Source organism: Equus quagga, chromosome 12 (assembly GCF_021613505.1).
Source record: "Equus quagga isolate Etosha38 chromosome 12, UCLA_HA_Equagga_1.0, whole genome shotgun sequence".
Classification (NCBI taxonomy): domain Eukaryota; kingdom Metazoa; phylum Chordata; class Mammalia; order Perissodactyla; family Equidae; genus Equus; species Equus quagga.
The window spans coordinates 81,035,538-81,054,210 of NC_060278.1; the positions used below are offsets into that span (position 1 = coordinate 81,035,538).

At 49.3% G+C, this 18,673-nt stretch overlaps 1 protein-coding gene across 3 annotated transcripts; it reads right to left on the bottom strand.

Moving 5' to 3' along the window:
* Nucleotides 1–10,742: 10,742 nt before the first annotated feature.
* Nucleotides 10,743–14,807, bottom strand: AP5S1 (adaptor related protein complex 5 subunit sigma 1). Of its 3 annotated transcripts, none has more exons than XM_046678153.1 (3): nt 14,380–14,807; nt 13,173–13,360; nt 10,743–11,885 (listed from the first exon to the last, which is right to left on the bottom strand). In XM_046678153.1, the coding sequence occupies exons 1-3, from the start codon at nt 14,653–14,655 to the stop codon at nt 11,459–11,461; spliced, it is 891 nt and encodes a 296-aa protein (XP_046534109.1). In that variant the 5' UTR covers nt 14,656–14,807; the 3' UTR covers nt 10,743–11,458. The 3 variants fall into 3 exon arrangements, with proteins under 3 accessions (XP_046534109.1, XP_046534111.1, XP_046534110.1); XM_046678155.1 differs by lacking the exon at nt 14,380–14,807 and adding an exon at nt 14,128–14,317; XM_046678154.1 differs by lacking the exon at nt 14,380–14,807 and adding an exon at nt 13,772–14,075.
* Nucleotides 14,808–18,673: the final 3,866 nt, after the last annotated feature.

Consider the following 18,673-nt stretch of genomic DNA (forward strand, 5'->3'; position numbering starts at 1 on the left):
CTCGTCCATGGGGCTGTTCTGTTGCTTTAGAGCATGGGTGCTTAACATGGTCAGGCCAGTGACTCCTCGGGCTATCTGGTAACCACTAAATAGTTCTCTTTGTCCACATGTTTTTTTATCTTCCACATATGAGTAGAATCATACAGTGTTTGTCTTTCTCGATCTGGCTTATCCTAGGCCAGAACAATGTTTTTAAAGGCATTTAAAGATACATAGAGTTACCAAAACAAAAATCCCAATTATATTAAAATATAATTATTAAACTATCACACATTTTTTTCATTAAATAAATATTTAAGTAATGCAATGCATAAATAATAGTCCAAGGTATCTGCATCAACTCTATCGTGACCTGGAAATATCTGTAATTTCTTTTGGTGACTGAGTCACATGTTCTGCTAATACCGTTGTCGTTTGTGGCTGACATTTAAAAAGGAAGGGAATTACCAAAGGCACACTTTTGCAGAGGGTTATTGATACGTTCATCATCTTGATTGTGGTGATGGTTTCATGGGTATAAACATATGTCAAATCTTGTTAAATTGTGCACTTTAAATATGTGTAGTGTTGGGGAAATAAAGAATCCTGCCAACGGAAAGACCCTGACGCACTAATATAGCGGAGAGAGAAAACACTATTACTGAAAATGCAATCGGATTACAAACATGCAAATGCTTCCCCATTTGTCCGAGTACTGCGGATGTGCACTTTGATCACTTGGTAGGAGGTGCCCTCCGGGTTTCTCCACTGTGGATTTACTCTTTCCCATTTTTAGTTAATAAGTAATTCACGGAAGGGCACTTTGAGGCCATGAAAAATCCTGTTCCTCATCAACCTTTCACCCATTGGTTTTAGCATCTCCGTATACTTCACAGTCTTTGTATTGGTCTGATGTATTTCTAATTAGTCTGATCCTAGGCATTTATATTTGTTGTCTTTATCCTGAATGGGATCTTGTCTTTCATTGTATTTTCTAACTCCTCATTCGTGAACATAGGGAAGTTACTGATTTTTGCTCGTCACTTTTGCTATTGGCCACCTACACTGGGGCCTCTCTGAGTCAAGGAAGGCTGCTCTCTGGGCCAGGACTTACTTCGTTTTCATCACAAGGATATTACAGGACCACATGAGCCAGAGACAGACCTGTCAAAGGGGTTTAGTGTCCTTTTACTTCTGATCAAGTAGCAACCCCAAGTAATGCCCAGAGAGGAAAGGCTGTGCCCCTGGCTCTAGTTTAAGATGGAGTCTTCGCTGATCCAAAGACTTCTGGGCCCTCTGGCTGGTGTGGCTTATATAATTGGGGTGGACACAGAAGGTGTCGTTCTGACCACTGCCAGGCTTTGTAAACCCAGGTGGCTGTTTCAGTGAGAGGAAGAGTTCCGACCTTTTTTTTTTTAATTGAGGTTACGATAGTTTACAACATTGTGAAATTTCAGTTGTACATTTTTTTTAAGTAATTTTATTTATTTTTCTTCCCAAAGCCCCCCAGTCCATAGTTGTGTATTCTAGTTGTGAGTGCCTCTGGTTGTGCTATGTGGGACACCGCCTCAACGTGGCCTGATGAGTGGTGCCATGTCTGCGCCCAGGATCTGAACCAGTGAAACCCTGGGCTGCCGAAGCAGAGCATGCAAACTTAACCACTCGGCCACGAGGCCGGCCCCTCAGTTGTACATTATTGTTAGTCATCTTATAGGTGCGCCCCTTCACCCTTTGTGCCCACCCCCACCCCTCTTCCCCCTGGTAACCACTAAATAGTTCTCTTTGTCCACATGTTTGTTTATCTTCCACATATGAGTAGAATCATACAGTGTTTGTCTTTCTCTATCTGGCTTATTTCGCTTAACATAATACCCTCAAGGTCCATCCATGTTGTTGTGAGTGGGACTATTTTGTCATTTTTTATGGCTGAGCAGTATTCTATTTGTGTGTGTGTAGACACACCACATCTTCTTTATCCATTCATCAGTCGATGGGCACTTAGGTTGCTTCCCCATCTTGGCTATTGTGAATAATGCTGCAGTGAACAAGTCTCTTTGAATTGCTGATTTCAAGTTCTTTGGATAAATACCCAGGAGTGAGATAGCTGGGTCATATGGTATTTCTATTTTCAGTTTTTTGAGAACTCTCCATACTGTTTGCCATAGTGGCCAAACCAGTTTGCCTTCCCACTAGCAGTGTGTGAGGGTTCCCTTTTCTCCACACCCTCTCCAACATTTGTTAGTTTTTGTCTGACCACTTGTTTACTCACCTTTCTTAGGGGCAGAAATTGTAGGCCTGTGGTGCTACCCAGTCATAACTCTGACCTCTTTCAGAACACTGAGGGGAGAGACCGTTCCTCTTCACTAATAGTGATGTAAAAAGTAAGCCGGCATAACTTCGGAACACAGGGGGCCTTGTAGCAGGAGACTTGCATATGCTACATGATTGCTTCCTTTGCTGTAAGCAGCAGTTTATCATCTGGGAAAGGCACATCACTCGAGAGATAACACAGCCTATTGTTTCTCTCTGCTTCCCAGGAGAAAGGAAAAGTAGTTACATGGTGATATTGCAGAGTCCCTGGCCCCAAGGGTCTCCTATAAACCACCTACTGATTCATTTGTTCAATATATACTGGGTGCCTGCTAAGTGCCAGGTGTTAAGTATAATGTAGAAAACAAGGGACACAATATAAACTCTCCTGGAGGTTATAACCTGATGGGAAGATGAAACATTAAATAACACACACAAATAAACAATTGCAATGGTGGCGGTCGTTGGAGAAAGCTGTTAAAAAATTAGCACAGCTATTACTGCTCTTAAGATGAAATATGACTCACCCGTGGAAGAATCTATCTTTCTATGGTCCCCTTCAGCTTACAGACATTCATGGGGAAGGAAGTCATGCCTGAGAACTTAATCACGTCCCACAAGAGTTGATTTCAAGGCAGAACTGAAAATGTGCTTTAAACTGCTGAAGATGGAGCCCCAGAACAGGCTTTTTCCTTCTCTTTTTTAGGTGGAACAGCTATGCGGCTTGGAACCAAGTTGGGTGAGGGATGGAGCCCTAAACTGCTTTGTAAGAACAGGAAAGGAGGAATGAACAGGAATGAAATGAGGATGCTGGAGCCCAGAGAGCAGAGGGAGCAGGGAGAGTCATTGCCTAATGGTACAGTTTCTGTTTTGAAGGATGAAATCGTTCTGGAAATAGAGACAATATTGTGAATGTACTTAATGCCACTAAATTGTACACTTAAAAATGGTTCAAATGGTCAATTTTATTTCTGTATATTTCACAATAAAAAGAATAAAGAAAAACAATTTTTTTTTTTTGAGGAAGATTAGCCCTGAGCTAACATCCACTGCCAATCCTCCTCTTTTTGCTGAGGAAGATTGGCCCTGAGCTAACATCCGTGCCCATCTTCCTCTGCTTTTTTCTTTTTCAAAGACTTTTTAAAAAATTTTCCTTTTTCTCCCAAAGCCCCCCGGTACATAGTTGTGTATTTTTAGCTGTGGGTCCTTTTGGTTGTGGCATGTGGGATGCCGCCTCAGCATGGCCTGATGAGTGGTGCCATGTCCGCACCTGGGATCCGAACCGGCAAACCCCGGGCTGCCGAAGTGGAATGTGCACACCTAACTGCTACGCCACTGGGCTGGCCCCAAGAAAAACAATTTTTAATAAAAAAATTAAAAAGGAGGGAGCAGGGGCCGGCCCAATGGCGCAGCTGTTAAGTGTGCATGTTCCACTTCACTGGCCCGGGGTTTGCCGGCTTGGATCCTAGGTACATGGCACCACTTGACAAGCCACGCTGTGGCAGGTGTCCCACGTATAAAGTAGAGGAAGATGGGCACGGATGTTAGCTCAGGGCCAGTCTTCCTCAGCAAAAAGAGGAGGATTGGCAGCAGATGTTAGCTCAGGGCTAATCTTCCTCAAAGAAAAAAAAGGAGGGAATAGCCTGAAGGTTGATGAGAAGCCAAGGCCCCTGAGGCAATAGGAGTGAGAAGACCTCCTGGGGGTGAATGGTCAAGAGATTCAGGGAACAGGAGTGTCTAACAAAAAACAGGAGTTTTTTGCTCTGTCATTCTTTGAGATAACTCTCCTCTATCTCCCTAAACTTTAGTACAAGTCTGCTATACCCAAATACCTGATTCTTGGGGGGCATCAAGAGAAAGAGCATGGGGCCGGCCCTGTGGCCAAGTGGTTAAGTTCTCGTGCTCTGCTTCGGTGGCCCAGGGTTTCGCCGGTTCCAATCCTGGGCGCAGACATGGCACCACTCATCAAGCCATGCTGAAGCAGCTTCCCACATGCCACAACTAGAAGGACCCACAGCTAAAAAAACACAACTATGTACTGGGAGGCTTTGGGGAGAAAAAGGAAAAATAAAATCTTAAAAAAAAAAAAAAAAAGAGAAAGAGCATGTATTCTGCATCTGGGAAGACACAGCAGGGCAGAGAGGAGGGAAGAGCCACGTGCCCTGAGACCCCAGTGAGACTGACATGCCACAGAAACACAAGATGAGAACAAGTGATGCCTAGGAGACATATGCCGTGCTGGGGCGGTGCTGAGTGTCCCACTGCAGGCAGGACGAGGGCTCAGGTAACTGGCACTGGAATACTAGCCAGATGTTAGAGATGGACCAACTCTACAGGGGTGGAGGACCTGGAATGGCCCAGAAGGCAGAGAGCTGAGAGAACACGAGCCTCATGAACTTCAAAGCCTGCAGGCTCTCTCCTAGCTTAAGCTAAACTGGGTCCAGGGGGGACTTTGCGCTGCAGTTTCCACCTCATTGAAAATAAGAGATACATCTTCAGGAAAAGTGATTTTTCTTTTCTGTTGCTTTCTGGGATCTGCCACATTAAAAGGATTGGGGGGAAAATGATAGCTATGGACGACAGGCAAAGGAGAGCCAATTAGTGCATAATTGGAATCCCTGAAGGGAACAAAAACATGAAATACAATAGCTATTTAAAGATATAATTCAGGAAAGTGTTTCTGAAATAAAAAGGGATTTCAGTCTATGTTTGAAAAAAAACATATCATGTTTACAGTACAAGATATATTCTAGTAATGTTACCAGAAAATAAATAATATTTGGGGCACCCAGGTGAAAGATCAAGTATAAAGGCTCCAAATTTTTTTTTAAACCTACAGGAACTCAGGAAGACTGTTGTTATGAGGTCACAGAGAAATAGTGTATCAAAGAGGCAAAAACGGAAACTGCAGATTTTCTAGAAAACAGCACGTCAGCACCTATGGAAGACAGCCAAAGCAGTGGTCAGAAGAAAATTCATAACTTAAACACTAGAACCATTTTTTTTAAAAAGATTGAAAACAAAAGAATTAAGCATCCTCAAGAGTTATTATAGGGGCCGGCCCCATGGCTGAGTGGTTAAGTTTGCATGCTCTGCTTCAGCGGCCCAGACTTTCACCAGTTCAGATCCTGGGCACGGACATGGCACTGCTCATCAGGCCATGTTGAGGCAGCATCCCACATGCCATAACTAGAAGGACCCACAACTAAAATATACAACTATGTACTGGGGGGATTTGGGGAGGAAAAGCAATAAAAAAAAAAAAAAAGAGTTATAAATAACCCAAATGAAAACAGAAGGAATGACTTAATGAAAATAAAAGCAGAAATTAATGAGTTAATGCTGTTTTTTTTTTTTTAAGTGGAATGATGGGTACTTGGATGCTCATTATATAATTCCAAGAACTTTTTTGTAAACATGAACTATTTCACGGTAATTTTTAGGTTTGTTAAATGAACTATAATATATCCACATAATGGACAAGAATAAAAAAGGATAAAAATGCTATGTCCTGCTATGAAACGATCTCCAGGATACACTGTTAAGTGAAACAAGCAAGTGCAGAACCCTATTCAGACGGTCCCCAACTTACAATGGTTCAACGATGATTTTTCAACTTTACGATGGTGTGAAAGCATTCATAGGAACTGTACTTCAAATTTTGATTTTGATCTTTTCCTGGTCTAGTGATATGCAATACGATCCTCTCTCAGGATGCTGGACAGAGGCAGCAGCCGTAGCTCCCAGTGAGCCATGCGATCTCGAGGGTAAACAACCCATACACTTACAACCATCCTGTTAACCCATACGACCACCCTGTTTTTCATTTTCAGTACAGTATTCAATAAATTACACAAGATAGTCAACACCTAATTACAAAATAGGCTTTGTGTTAGATGATTGTGCCCAACTGTAGGCTAATGTAAGTGTTCTGAGCATACCCAAAACAGACTGGGCTAAGCTATGAGGTTTGGTAGGTCAGGTGTATTAAATGCATTTTCGACTTATAATATTTTAAACTTACAATGGGTTTACTGGGATGTAACTCCATCATAAGATGAGGAAGATCTATATGTAGTAGGCAGCATCTTGTGTAAGAAAATAGTGCAGGCAGCAAGTGGAATAAGAATACATGTTCAGAGCCAGCCTTGATGGCCTAGCGGTTAAAGTTCCATGTGCTCCACTTCGGCGGCCCAGGTTCAGTTCCTGGGTGCAGAACCACACCACTTGTCTGTCAGTAGCCGTGCTGTGGCAGCAGCTCACATAGAAGAACCAGAAGAACTTACAACTATGCACAACTATGTACTGGGGCTTTGAGAGGGGGAGAAGAAAAAGGAGGAAGATTAGCAACAGATGTTAGCTTAGGGCGAATCTTCCCAAGCAAAAAAAAAAAAGATATATGCTCATATTTGCTTATATTTGTGTAAAGAGAGATAAAAAGATATATAAGAAACCAAGAAAGGGGCAGTAAGGGGAACAGGGTGGATAGGGACGGAGGTGGGAGCAAGTTGAAATCAGTGAAACCTTTTTTATCATTCTGATATCTAAATCATATTACCTATTTGGCAAATAAAATTTAATTTAAAAAATAAACATTTTAAAAAGTCAAGGCTGGGCCAGATGGATTCACTGGTAATTCTACCAAACATTTAAGGAAGAAAATATACCAATTCTCTACAGTCTCTTTCAGAAGACAGAAGCGAAGGGAACACTTCCTAACTCATTGTATGAAGCCAGTATTATGCTAATACCAAATCCAAAGACATTACAAGAAAAGAAGACTACAGACCAACACCACTCATGAGCCTAGATGCAAAAATCCTCAACAAAATATTAGCAATAGAATCCAACAATGTATAAAAAGAATTATACACCATGACCAAATGGATTTATCCCAGGTATGCAAGGTTGGTTCAACATTTGAAAATCAATTAATGTAATCCATCACATCAACAGACTAAAGAAGAAAAATCACATGATCATATTAATAGATGCAGAAAAAGCATTTGACAAAATCCAACATCGATTCATGATAAAAACTCTCAGCAAACGAGGAATAGAAGGGAACTTCCTCAACTTGATAAAAAATATCTACAAAAACCCCACAGCAAACATCCTACTTAATGGGAGAAACTAGAAGCTTTCCCACTAAGATCAGGAACAAGGCAAGGATGTCCCATCTCACCAGTCCTTTTTAACATTGTACTAGAAGTCCTAGTTAATGTAATTAAGACAAGAAAAGGAAATAAAAGGTATACAGATTGGGAAAGAATAAAAATTATCTGTTCACAGATGACATGACTATGTAGAAAATCTGAAAGCATCAACAGCAAAAAACTCTTGGAACTAATACACGATCATAACAAGGTTGCAGGATATAAGGTTAATACTCAAAAGCCAGTCACTTTCCTCTATACCAACAATGAACAACTAGAATTTGAAATTAAAAATACATTACCATTTATATTAACACCAGCCAAAACGAAATATTTAGGTATAAATCTAACAAAATATGTACAAGTCTATATGAGGAAAACTGCAAAATTCTGATGAAAGAAATCAAAGAAGAATCAAATAAATGGAGAGAGATACTCCATGTTCATGGATAGGAAGACTCAATATTGTCAAGACATCACTTCTTCCCAACTTGATCTATAGATTCAATGCAGTCCCAATCAAAATCCAGCAAGTAATCTTGTGGATATTGACAAACTCACTCTAAAGTTTACATGAAGGGGCAAAAGACCCAGAACAGCCAACACAATACTGAGAAAGAACAAAGTTGGAGGACTGACACTATCCAACTTCAAGACTTGCTATAAAGCTGCAGTAATCAAGATAGTATAGAACTGGTGAAAGAACAGACAAACAGATCAATGGAACAGAACAGAGAGCCCAGAAGTAGACCCCAGAAATGTCGTCGACTGATCTTCGACAAAGGAGCAAAGGCAACACAGTGGAGCAAAGACAGTCTCTTCAACAAATGGTGCTGGAACAACTGGACATCCACATGAAGAAAGATCACTGTAGACACAGAACTTATACCTTTCACAAAAATTAACTCAAAGTGGACCATAGACCTAAATGTAAACACAAAACTATAAAACTCCTAGGACAACATAGGAGGAAATCCTTTGGATGTTTAAAGCACTTTGGATCAATTCAGTGACGCTTAATGCTGCTTGGCAGGCATCTGTGCCCAGCTCTGTCCCTCCTGGACCCTTGGGAGCATCTCATACCCTGCATAGCACCTAGCAGAGTGTCAGGCTCATGTGAGGTAAGTATAAGAAATTGTAGTGGAAACCAGGCTCAGAGCTACTAGGGCAAAGTGGGACTGCACGGGAAGGGCGCTGGGTAAGCTCATGGGGTTAAGGAAACCCGGGTATTATCTGGGCATCTGGAACAACAGAAACCAGGGGCGCTGCGGCCCCAGGGCAGGGTCTCGGTCTCTGCCATTCTCCGCGCATCAGTTTCCTCCACCTGATGGGAACCAAGGCTACCAGCTCCACCTAAATCGAACTTCCCATAGCTTCCAGGGGAGTGGGGTCTCACCCTCATCCTCAAGTTCAGTCTGAAAAACAGGCAGAAACGTTTCAGACCAGCCAAGTTGGGGTCCTTCAACCAAGGCCAGAGGAGCCTGTTCTTGTGAGAACAGTCATTCCACCAGGACCACCAGCTTGGAGCAAGGGGAGGGGCAGCCCAGGAGAGCAGACAGTAAAGGACAGGGGTGTCCCACTAGGGCCTGTGGGACATTTCTAGCGGCATGGTTTGCCACATACACAGACTGAGGTCACTCTAGGTCTTCAAGGTCAGAGGGTGATTTGTGGCACCCAAGGATGGAGAAGGTGGCCTTGTTCCACTGGTGACGGTGGTGGTGGAAGGCACGGCATGCTGATGGCCTTGGCTGCAGACTTGGAAAGGCAAAATCCTGATCACAGGAGCTGCCTCCTAAGTGGGTGTGTGTGTGGGGGGGGGGGGGGGGGGTCCTCCCTCAGTGCCAAAGGACAACTGGGTCTTGGCAAGCACGAGATGGGGCCGACACCTGCACCCTGACCACCTAAGAGGAGGCTGTGCAGCCCACTTGAGAAAGCCACATCTCACAGGCAACAGGCAGCTCATGAAAATAGATATAGGGGCCAGCCCTGTGGCCCAGTGGTTAAGTTCACGCACTCCACTTCCTGGGCCCAGGGTTTCGCCAGTTCGGATCCTGGGTGTGGACATGGCACCGCTCATCAAGCCATGCTGAGGCGGCATCCCACATGCCAGGACTAGAAGGACCCACAACTAAAAATATACAACTATTACCGGGGGGGTTTGGGGAGAAAAAGGAAAAATAAAATCTTTAGAGAAAAAAGGGGCCAGCCTGGTGGTGCAGCGGTTACGTGCGCACGTTCTGCTTTCGCAACCCAGGGTTCACCAGCTCAGATCCTGGGTGCGGACATGACACTGCTTGACAAGCCATGCTGTGATAGGCATCCCACACAGAAAGCAGAGGAAGATGGGCACGGATGTTAGTTCAGGGCCAGTCTTCCTCAGCAAAAAGAGGAAGACTGGCAGCAGATGTTAGCTAAGGGCTAATCTTCCTCAAAAAAAAAGGGGGGGGGGGGCAGCCCGGTGGCACAGCAGTTAAGTTTGCATGTTCCGCTTCAGCAGCCTGGGGTTCACCGGTTCGGATCTCAGGTGCGGACATGGCACCGCTTGGCAAGCCGTGCTGTGGTAGGTGTCCTACATATAAAGTGGAGGACGATGGGCATGGATGTTAGCTCAGGGCCAGTCTTCCTCAGCAGAAAAAAAAGGAGGATTGGCAGCAGATGTTAGCTTAGGGCTAATCTTCCTCAAAAAAGAAAATAGATATACACTGAGGTTTTTTTCCAATTGAATAATTTTAAGCCAGGACTAGGAGCTGCTGATTAGACTCCTAATAGCAGTTTGGTGCCCCACCATAGGGTCGGACCATTGTGCAGGCAGGCACAGCTCCACACTGCCTGAGGGCTTTTTCTGGGGGCAGAATGAGCCAGGGAATTCTCCCTGGGACAACTCACAGCCACTGACTGGAGGGAGCTGCAGACCAACACCCATAGGTCTTCACCCCTTGAGTGAGTCATTCAGAGGTGACTGTTGTGCACTGGTTCCCAGAGGTGCTGAGCTCCCTACCTGTCCTGGATAACACACCTGTATGGGCTGCTTCCCCTTCCAGGGCTGCCTGGGATCACCCCCCTACAAACCACTTGCATCTAATCCTTGTCTTAGGCTCTACTTCTCAGGGATCCACATCAACCCCCCACATCCTGGTAGAAGACGCAAGTGCTACCATCCAAAGGAGGCACAGGAGACAGATGATGTGGGGGACAAGAGGTGGAGATCTCCCAAGAAGCTCTCAGGGGCATCCTTGACCCCTCCGCTCAGGGTCACACAAGCAGATGTGCATTAATGACACTCACAGAAACGGAGGGTGAAATCAAACAGCTGGTGCTTTTAATTCAAAATGGGAAAGATGACATCACCCAGGCCAGACCTCTTGCACCCACCTTGAGGGTACCTTCTCTCCCTGCAGACGAGGGAAGCCCATGATTACTCGAGGCTGACTGGTGGGCACAGGCTGGACCCAAAAGGAGATACAAAATCCCCCTGCTGAACGACTGACACATCTGTGAACTGTGGTGGGCTGGACACCAAGCAGGCCCTCACCAACAAAGTCCTGGTTTTGCCTAAGTGGGTACAAAGGCAGGGGCCAGCTCCCCAACCCTGGGAGCCTCAGAGAACCCTTTTGCTCTGCGATGACTACGGGTTTGGAAGAACAAAGTGGGCTGAGTTCCAGGCAGCCACTCCTCACTCTCCAGCAGTAGTGGCTGGTGATCTGTTTGGGGTCGGCTGGCAGGGATGGGAGCAAGCAGGGTCAAGGACAAGGGGGCTGGCCCAATGCACCGGTCTGAATAAGTCACAGGACAGCTCCGGGCACAGGATGCTCTGTGATCTCTCCCCTCCACCTCTGCCCGACCCCCTTTCTGTCAGCTTGTCCTGTCCACTTGTGCTGGGTGTGGCAATACACCACAGCTGGGAGCAGGCTGGGAAGGAGGCAGATTGTGAGCTCACCTGGCTGTGTGTTTGTCCATCCCCATCCCCATCCTCCCCTCCTTGTACTCTTGGGAAGTCCCAACCCAGTAAGGAGTCAGCGAGGACAGGCAGCACTGAATTCCTTCTCCAGACCCTGGACAAACTGGTCATTAAGGAAGAGCAGCTGACCATGGGGCAGGAAGCGGGCGAGGATGCCCTCGATGCGGTCAGCCCGCAGCAGGAGGTTGGTGCCGGGGGCCAGCAGCCGGAGGTGCTCGAGGAGGAGGCGTGCCAGCAGCCGGAGTGTGCCCTCAGCCAGCAGTAGGTTCTCATGGGCGTCCAGCACCAGGGCAAAGCCTAAGGAGAGCACGCCCAGCCAGACCACCGTCCGCGGCTGCTGGAAAGGGTCCCCTGCTGCCAGGCGGAAGGCCCCACGTGGGGCCTCATGCAGGGGCACTGGTTCATCTGAGGACTGGGGCTGCAGGTCCATGGGGGGCCGGCCAGACGCCTGTTGCTGCAGCCGGCACATGGACTCCACCTGCCTGGGGAGAGCGGGTAGGTCATTGACTGTCATCCTTATGACCAGCCCTGGACCTAGAAGCTGCCATTATCTCCTATCTCAGATGTAGAAACTGAGCCCCAGAGAGACTAAGTGAGCTGCCCAGGGCCACAGAGCAGGAAGCATGAATCTGGATGGGAATTCAGGCTCCAGCCTCTAGTCCCTGAACCATTTCATTCCATGTGGCCACAAGAAGGCAGGTTTTGAACACAGCTCCTCGGGCTGGGAAAGGGCACCAGGGGAAGAAGATCGGACTCACCTGCTTCACGGAGGCCTCCTCAACATAAAGAAAAGCAAGCGATGAGAAGCGGAGTAAAAGCCACGGCCAATCCAGGCTGTCCAACCCTCCACCCTCATCCGCTGTGCAACCCTCTCCAAATAAAGACGGACTCCCCACTGGCCACCCAGGCTTTTCACAGCACTCTACGATCCCTCCTGAACCACCTCTCAATCTGGGCTGTGCACAGGCCAGTCTTAAAAGTATCTGTTTGGTTTTCTGTGCCACAAGAAGGGGAGTAGGCCCAGAGGAACAAGCGGATGGCAGGAGGCTGGCACAGAGCTACCCCAGAGTGTTAATCTCCTCACCCAGAACACAGAGGGGCCAGGAGATTCTGGCACCTGCCGGCTCCATCAGGGTCTGGGATGGGAAGGTCCAAGGCCAGCCACCCCGTCCGGAACAGTCTTTCCAAACTGTGCTCTGTGCATCCAAGGCTTTGAGGAAGCTCTGGGCACACAGAGTGCCCACATGCCACATTCTCTTTCCTCCTTAGAGATTGCTAAAGCTTAAAGGCACTGAGAACTTCTGCACTGCAATGCATGTTTAACTGGTACCCAGCTCTGCCTGCCCACAGTCAAATCCCAGCTCTGGCTCTTTCTACGTGTAATCTTGGTCAGGTTAAGTTCCTTAAACTCTCATTACCTCAGTTTACTCACCTGTAAGGTGGGAGAATAAGTGTACTTACCTCAAAGGACTGGTACAAGGATGAAATGAGTTCATATACATGAAATACTCAGAACATAAATGCTTAGCACATACTTACAGGCTCAATAAATGCTAATTATAATTGTAACGATGATGATAAATAGCATTATTATTTCTTTAACCCTTTTTCGTGTAACACTTGTGAATGAGCGTGGAAGACTTTGGAAAACACCACTCTAAAGCTTTCTGCCTCTTAGTCCTCCTGTTTCTCTGTGCCACCCAGAAAACCTATCACAATTGGGCATGCGTTCAAAGAAGGGCAGGGGCTGGGCTGGGCTGTGTGGTTACCTGGCTACAGCCAAAATCTGCTCCTTGTGGAGGAGTCTGTCCCTCTCGGCGCCATGTGGCCGCCCGTCATCAGGTGAACTCTCAGCACCAAAGACGCAGGAGTAGAGCACCCGGCAAAGGCCCTCCTCCGCCTTCGGGGCCCTCAAGGTGTGGATGAGGAAGGCGTGGACCATGGCTCCGGGAGGGTCCTACAGGGAAGCCAGAGACCTTAGTGAGACGGGCGCAACCACAGAAAGGGTCTGGCCTCCCAGGGTGTGGGAGCGTGTGGCTGGTCACTGGTCCTCCTGGGCCACCCAAGGCACACTCCCAGCCTCTGAATAACGACATCTGGTCAGCACCACCTCTGCCCGTAAGAGTGTAGAGGTGAAGAAATCTCAGACAACCCCAAACCCAGTTCTACAAAACAGCTGGCCAGGAATCTTCCAAAGTGTCAAAGTCACCAGAATCAAGGGAAGCCGGGGAGCTGCTCCAGACTGAAGGAGACTAAAGAGACAGGGCAGGTGGATACAACGTGCGACCAAAAAATAGGGCATTATTAGGACAACTGGAAGCATTTATATACGGACTACAGGTTAGATAACAGTCTTTATCATTGTTACCTGGTCTTGAATGTAGCACAATGTCCTTGTTTGTAGAAAATACACACTGAAGTACCTCTAAATACAGAGGTCAAGAGGCATCATATCTGCAACTAACTTAAGTATCAGAGACTATACAGGAGTTCTTTATAAGAAAAGGGTTGAAGTTTGGGGTAAGTGTGAGATTATTTCAAATAAAGACTAGTAAGTAATTAATAACAATAATAGCGTCCGTCAGGCTCAGTGGCCAGCTTGGGGTTAAAAGGCAGCCGGTACACAGGAAGCAGATATCTGTAGTTAAGGGTAAACAGATTGTCCGTTTAAACTGTCAAACAGGAAGATTCGGGAAGGCACTTTGGGAACCGGAGTCCGCTGACCTCCGGTGACTCCGGTGACCTTCTAGCCGCAAGAAGAGCGCGTCACTAGCCTTCGCCACCACGTCCCGCACCCCCGTGGAGAAATGGTAGCGGCCAAGAACCTTTACGTCACTGCCTCGCGCAACTCAGCGGCGCAGTGCATTTGGGGGTTCGTAGTTCCTTGCTCCAGTCCCCCAGGCCTACGCAGAGCACTCCGCACTCGGTGTGCCGCCCTGCGGTCTGGGGCCGCTGTCCTCAGGATGTTGCACTCACCCTTCCTTCCCGGACCGCCGACTTGTAGCAACAACCCACTTCACTCGGCAGCACGGGAGCGAGGGCGGCTGCGCGACCCCTGGGCGTCTGCGCACGCCAGCCGCGAGCGCGCGCGCGAGCATGACGCGCGCCGGCGGGCGGGGCCCTCACGTCCCCAGCGCTGGTTCGGGTGGGGGCTGGGGCGGTGCTGCGACTCCTGCACAGAGGAGCGGCGACTTTCGTCGTCAGGCCGAAGACCGTCTGCTTCCAGCTCCGGGCGGGGCCCACACCGGTCATTCCCCGGCCGGGTACACAGGGTTCGCACTCGAAGCCATGGACCCACTGAGCCCCAGGCCACCGCCGCCAGCGGCCGCGAGGGGGCGCCGCAGCCCGGCGCGTGACCTCACCGAAGAAGCCGGAGCCGGGACGGTCGCCGCGGCCCCTGCCGACCTGGTGCGGCTTGCGGGGCCTGGGGTGCAGGCCCGAGTTCTCCACCTGGCCAGTGTGCGTGGGGACCGCGGGGGCGCCTGTTAAAGTGCAGCTTCCTGGGCCGTAACGTTGGAAATCATGACTTCGGGAGGAAATACGCATATTTGGGGCGTTTTCGGGGGGATTCTGGGTTGTGGGCTTCTGCGGTGGGTTAAGACGAGGGCTCGGTGTAGAGTAGAACGATTCAAACTCTAGTCCCAACCCTGTGACCAGCTGTGTGTCCTTGGCAGGCCAGTCACTTCGTTGGGCCCAGTGAAGCCCCATAGGGTTTAGTAGGCTGCTAGGTTTTCCTTTCATACTCCCGCCTCTAACAAGCTCCTCCATCCCTCTCGGAGTATAGCGGTATAGGTGCACCACCAAAGGCCGATTGAGGAGGCTTATACCTTAAACTTGAAAAGGGCGCTGCAGGCGAAGCCTCCAGAGCTGCGACGGGTAAAAGCTACACTGGAGGCTTGGCGCAGAGGTGTTTGGGGCCCCACAAGGCCTGTCTGGGCCGCACTGCCTGCCCTGGGAGCATGCACAGGCACACACGTGTGTACACAGTCTACCTCTTGGCATGTGAACGCTGGAGCCTCCCCAGCTGCGTCCTGGTGTTCTGGGCCTCAGAGCCCCCAGCCTGCCTGGTCCTCAGCCCGGGAAGCCCTTTCTTCCCCTTTTTTTGCCTTTCAAATGTGCTCAGACCAAAACTTAAGGGAAGCCTTCCTACCCGGACTGCCCGTTAGCATTTTTTGCCCCCTTGGCACCCGTTGTGCAGGTCTGCATATAGTGGTGATTTCTCCCATGGGGTACCCTCTGGCTGTGGTACCCAGCTTCACTCCCCAGGCCATCCACAAGGCAGGTCTAGAGCCCACCCAGACACACTTCTTGGTGACTGAAGAAATGAAGGATGGGGGAGCAGCCCAGCCAGGGACCCTGGAGCCAGGGGCCTCTAAGGGTCTGCACTCTGGGCCCCTCTGACCATAGGATCTGGGTGGGGGGCACTGAAGGGAGGCTAGAGGAGGTAGCCCAGGGGCTGACCATGGCGTATGGGCGTTTTGACCACAGGTACAACACATCAATATATTTGTAGATGGAGGGGCAGGCCCAGAGAAGCGTGGGGCCTCAGCCACAAGGCTGGGGGTGATGTTGGCTCAGTGCACGGTCCCCGGTCCCTATCACTCTCACCCAGGACTCATGTCTGCCAGCTGATTACAGAAAGCTGGCAGAGGGCTCTGGTTGCTGGGAGCCACCTGGCATCTGGAACCCAGTATTCCAGCCTCTGTCCGTTCCTCAGGCAGTGAGTCCACTCCAAGTCCTAGGCCACTGGAGGGCTGGCCTCGTGTGAGGTGCATGGGGGAGACAGCAGTGAGAAGCTGGCCTGAGCCACTACCCTGGAGGCAGTAGGGGACCCAAACGGATGTGGTGTGCAGATAAGTGGGGGAGACTCAGGTGCGCTCGATTTATGCAGCCCTTAGCCAACTTATGCCCCCAAGGTCAATAGCTATGTGGCAAAGACAGTGAGGCACGAAGGAGCCTGGGTCCCACGAGACTGTGCACAGCTTTCTTGGTGAGTGAGAAGCACAGACAATTATTTTGTTAAGCCGTTGAGTGGGGTTTCTGTTACATGCAGCCTCACTCATTCCTAAGGGATGCAGCCTGTGAAGTGGGCAGGGTGGAGCCTGGCACAGAGCAAGCACTCAGTAAATCAGGGACTGCTGACAACCGTTAATGCAGAAACAGGATGAGAGAAGGTGTCAGAGAGGCCTCGTCAGCACTGGAAACAGGTGGGGCCTTCTGGTCTGGGGGCAGCTCAGGGGGCAGGATGGACAGGCCTAACTTACCGGTGCTTCCTGGAGTTACAAGATACCCCCCCGCCCCCGAAGACAAAATGGAACGGTCTGAGTGTGGTGGGGCTCTGTGTGTGCGTCTTCATGTGTGCGAGGCTTTTATTGGTTACCCTAGAGATTCCTGCGGGGCCAGGCACACAGTAGGTGCAGATGTGAGTTTGTGGGATATGAATAGAGTATCCCTGGGTGATAGAAACAAGAGAGAAGGAAGAAAAGGAAAATAAAGCACTCCAAAAAAATAGAGGAGCTTGAAGGAAGCAGGTGCCTGGCTTTGAGGCCCTGTCCACCTGCCTAGAAGGGCCCAGGGCTACACCTCCCGTCGTTTCCCCTCCCCCTTCTCTGGCTGTGGGCAGAGGTGCCCATTGCCCCACTCCCCAGCCCTGCTCTTCTTGGTGGTCCTCTGAGGTGGGGATTTGCCTGCAGCCCTTTGTTTGGGCCCCTTCCCCACGCTCCCAGCCTCCGTTGTTCTGTACCCATGTCAGGGTGAGGCCTGCGCCGCCACAGTCACAGGCAGCCTGGTGCTTGCCTCTTGATCCCCTTGGTGCCCACCACTGGGGTACGTGTGGTGATCGACACTGACTCAATTTGGAAAGCAGTTTCCATTCCCCACCTACCCAAGCCACCGCAGGGTCCTGAATCACTGATGGGTAGCCTTGCTTGGGAAGCTTTGCTGCTTCTCCCAGACATCAGGACCAGACCCCAGGACCTTCTTACATGCCTCCAGGGGCAGGGAGCTCTCTCCCTTGAGAGGGCCGCATTGGTTTTTGACAGCTGGAAACCCTTATTGATGATCTTTACAGACCCCAAGACCTCAGGCCAGACCAGTTGAGCCACCACCCACTTCTGGATGTGGGGAGGGCAGTTAGGTGGAATCTGTCAGCCCCAGGCAGTGAGTTTTTTTGAATGACTTCCTGATAAGGGCAGTCTAGACATTTCTCAAATTGTAGAGCAGGAAACTAACAGGAAGAGGGGTTCTGCTTTATTGAGAATCCATGTGGGCTGAGATTGAGCAGATATGGTTGCTCTAGAATAAAGGGGACCAAAGTCAGGCAAGCCTCGTCCTTCCATCCTCTCCACCTCCCTGGGCCGTCTAGAGATGCCATCACCCTGCATGGGCCGCCTCCCACAAGCCACCAGAAAGCTTCCTCCTCCTCTGTCTCCACGAAACCCCCATCCACAGCCTGCTGACTGCTACCCTTACTGATGCAGTCAGCCCTGGGCTCCTACACACAGGCTGGGCTTTTCTCCTGTGACAGGACACCCAGCAGCTTGTCCATATTCAGAAAGGGGAGGAAACCCTCAGGCTGGCTGCTTTCTTTTAAGTAAGTGTTTTTGGGCTTATGCTTTTTACCTGTCTGATCTTGTGATCCCCACGCTGGCCCTCAGTAGTAACAGCCACAGAAGACTCTTGTTTGGCACCTACTGTGGGCAAGCCCTGTCCTGAGTGCTTTACATCCACCAACTCATTTGATCCAATCTACACCCCTTTGAAGGAGGGGCTTTACGATCCCCATTTCACAGATGAGGAAATTGAGGCAATGAGATCAAGTAAGTTTCCTGATGTTGCACATGTGCTGAGGGGGGTGTACATGTTGATAGATTTCAGCTTGCCCCTTCACCTCCCCTCGTGTGTCCCTTTGTCCCCCTGTGCCCTCATGGTCACCCCAGGGGCTGGCTCAGTGCCCACGCAGCTCCGGGAGGCCATAACCCCAGCCCTGCTTACTCTCTACAACCCAACCCTGGGAGATCTGTTCTCACCCCAATTGGATGACCTCCTTCCCCAGTACTCTCAATTCCACCCCAAGAGGCTCCCCTGCTTCCCTCAAGGAGCCCCAGGCCCCGTGGAAATAGTCTTGGCTGGGCCCCAGGAGGACGAGGCCATGTGTGATTCGTCCTTTCAAACGGCCACGCTTCCTGCAGGGCTGAGAGCCAGGAGGCCCCACGAGGCAGCTCGGGCCCAGCCACGTGAGGCCCCTTCCCCTCCCGCTGCCCCAGGCCCC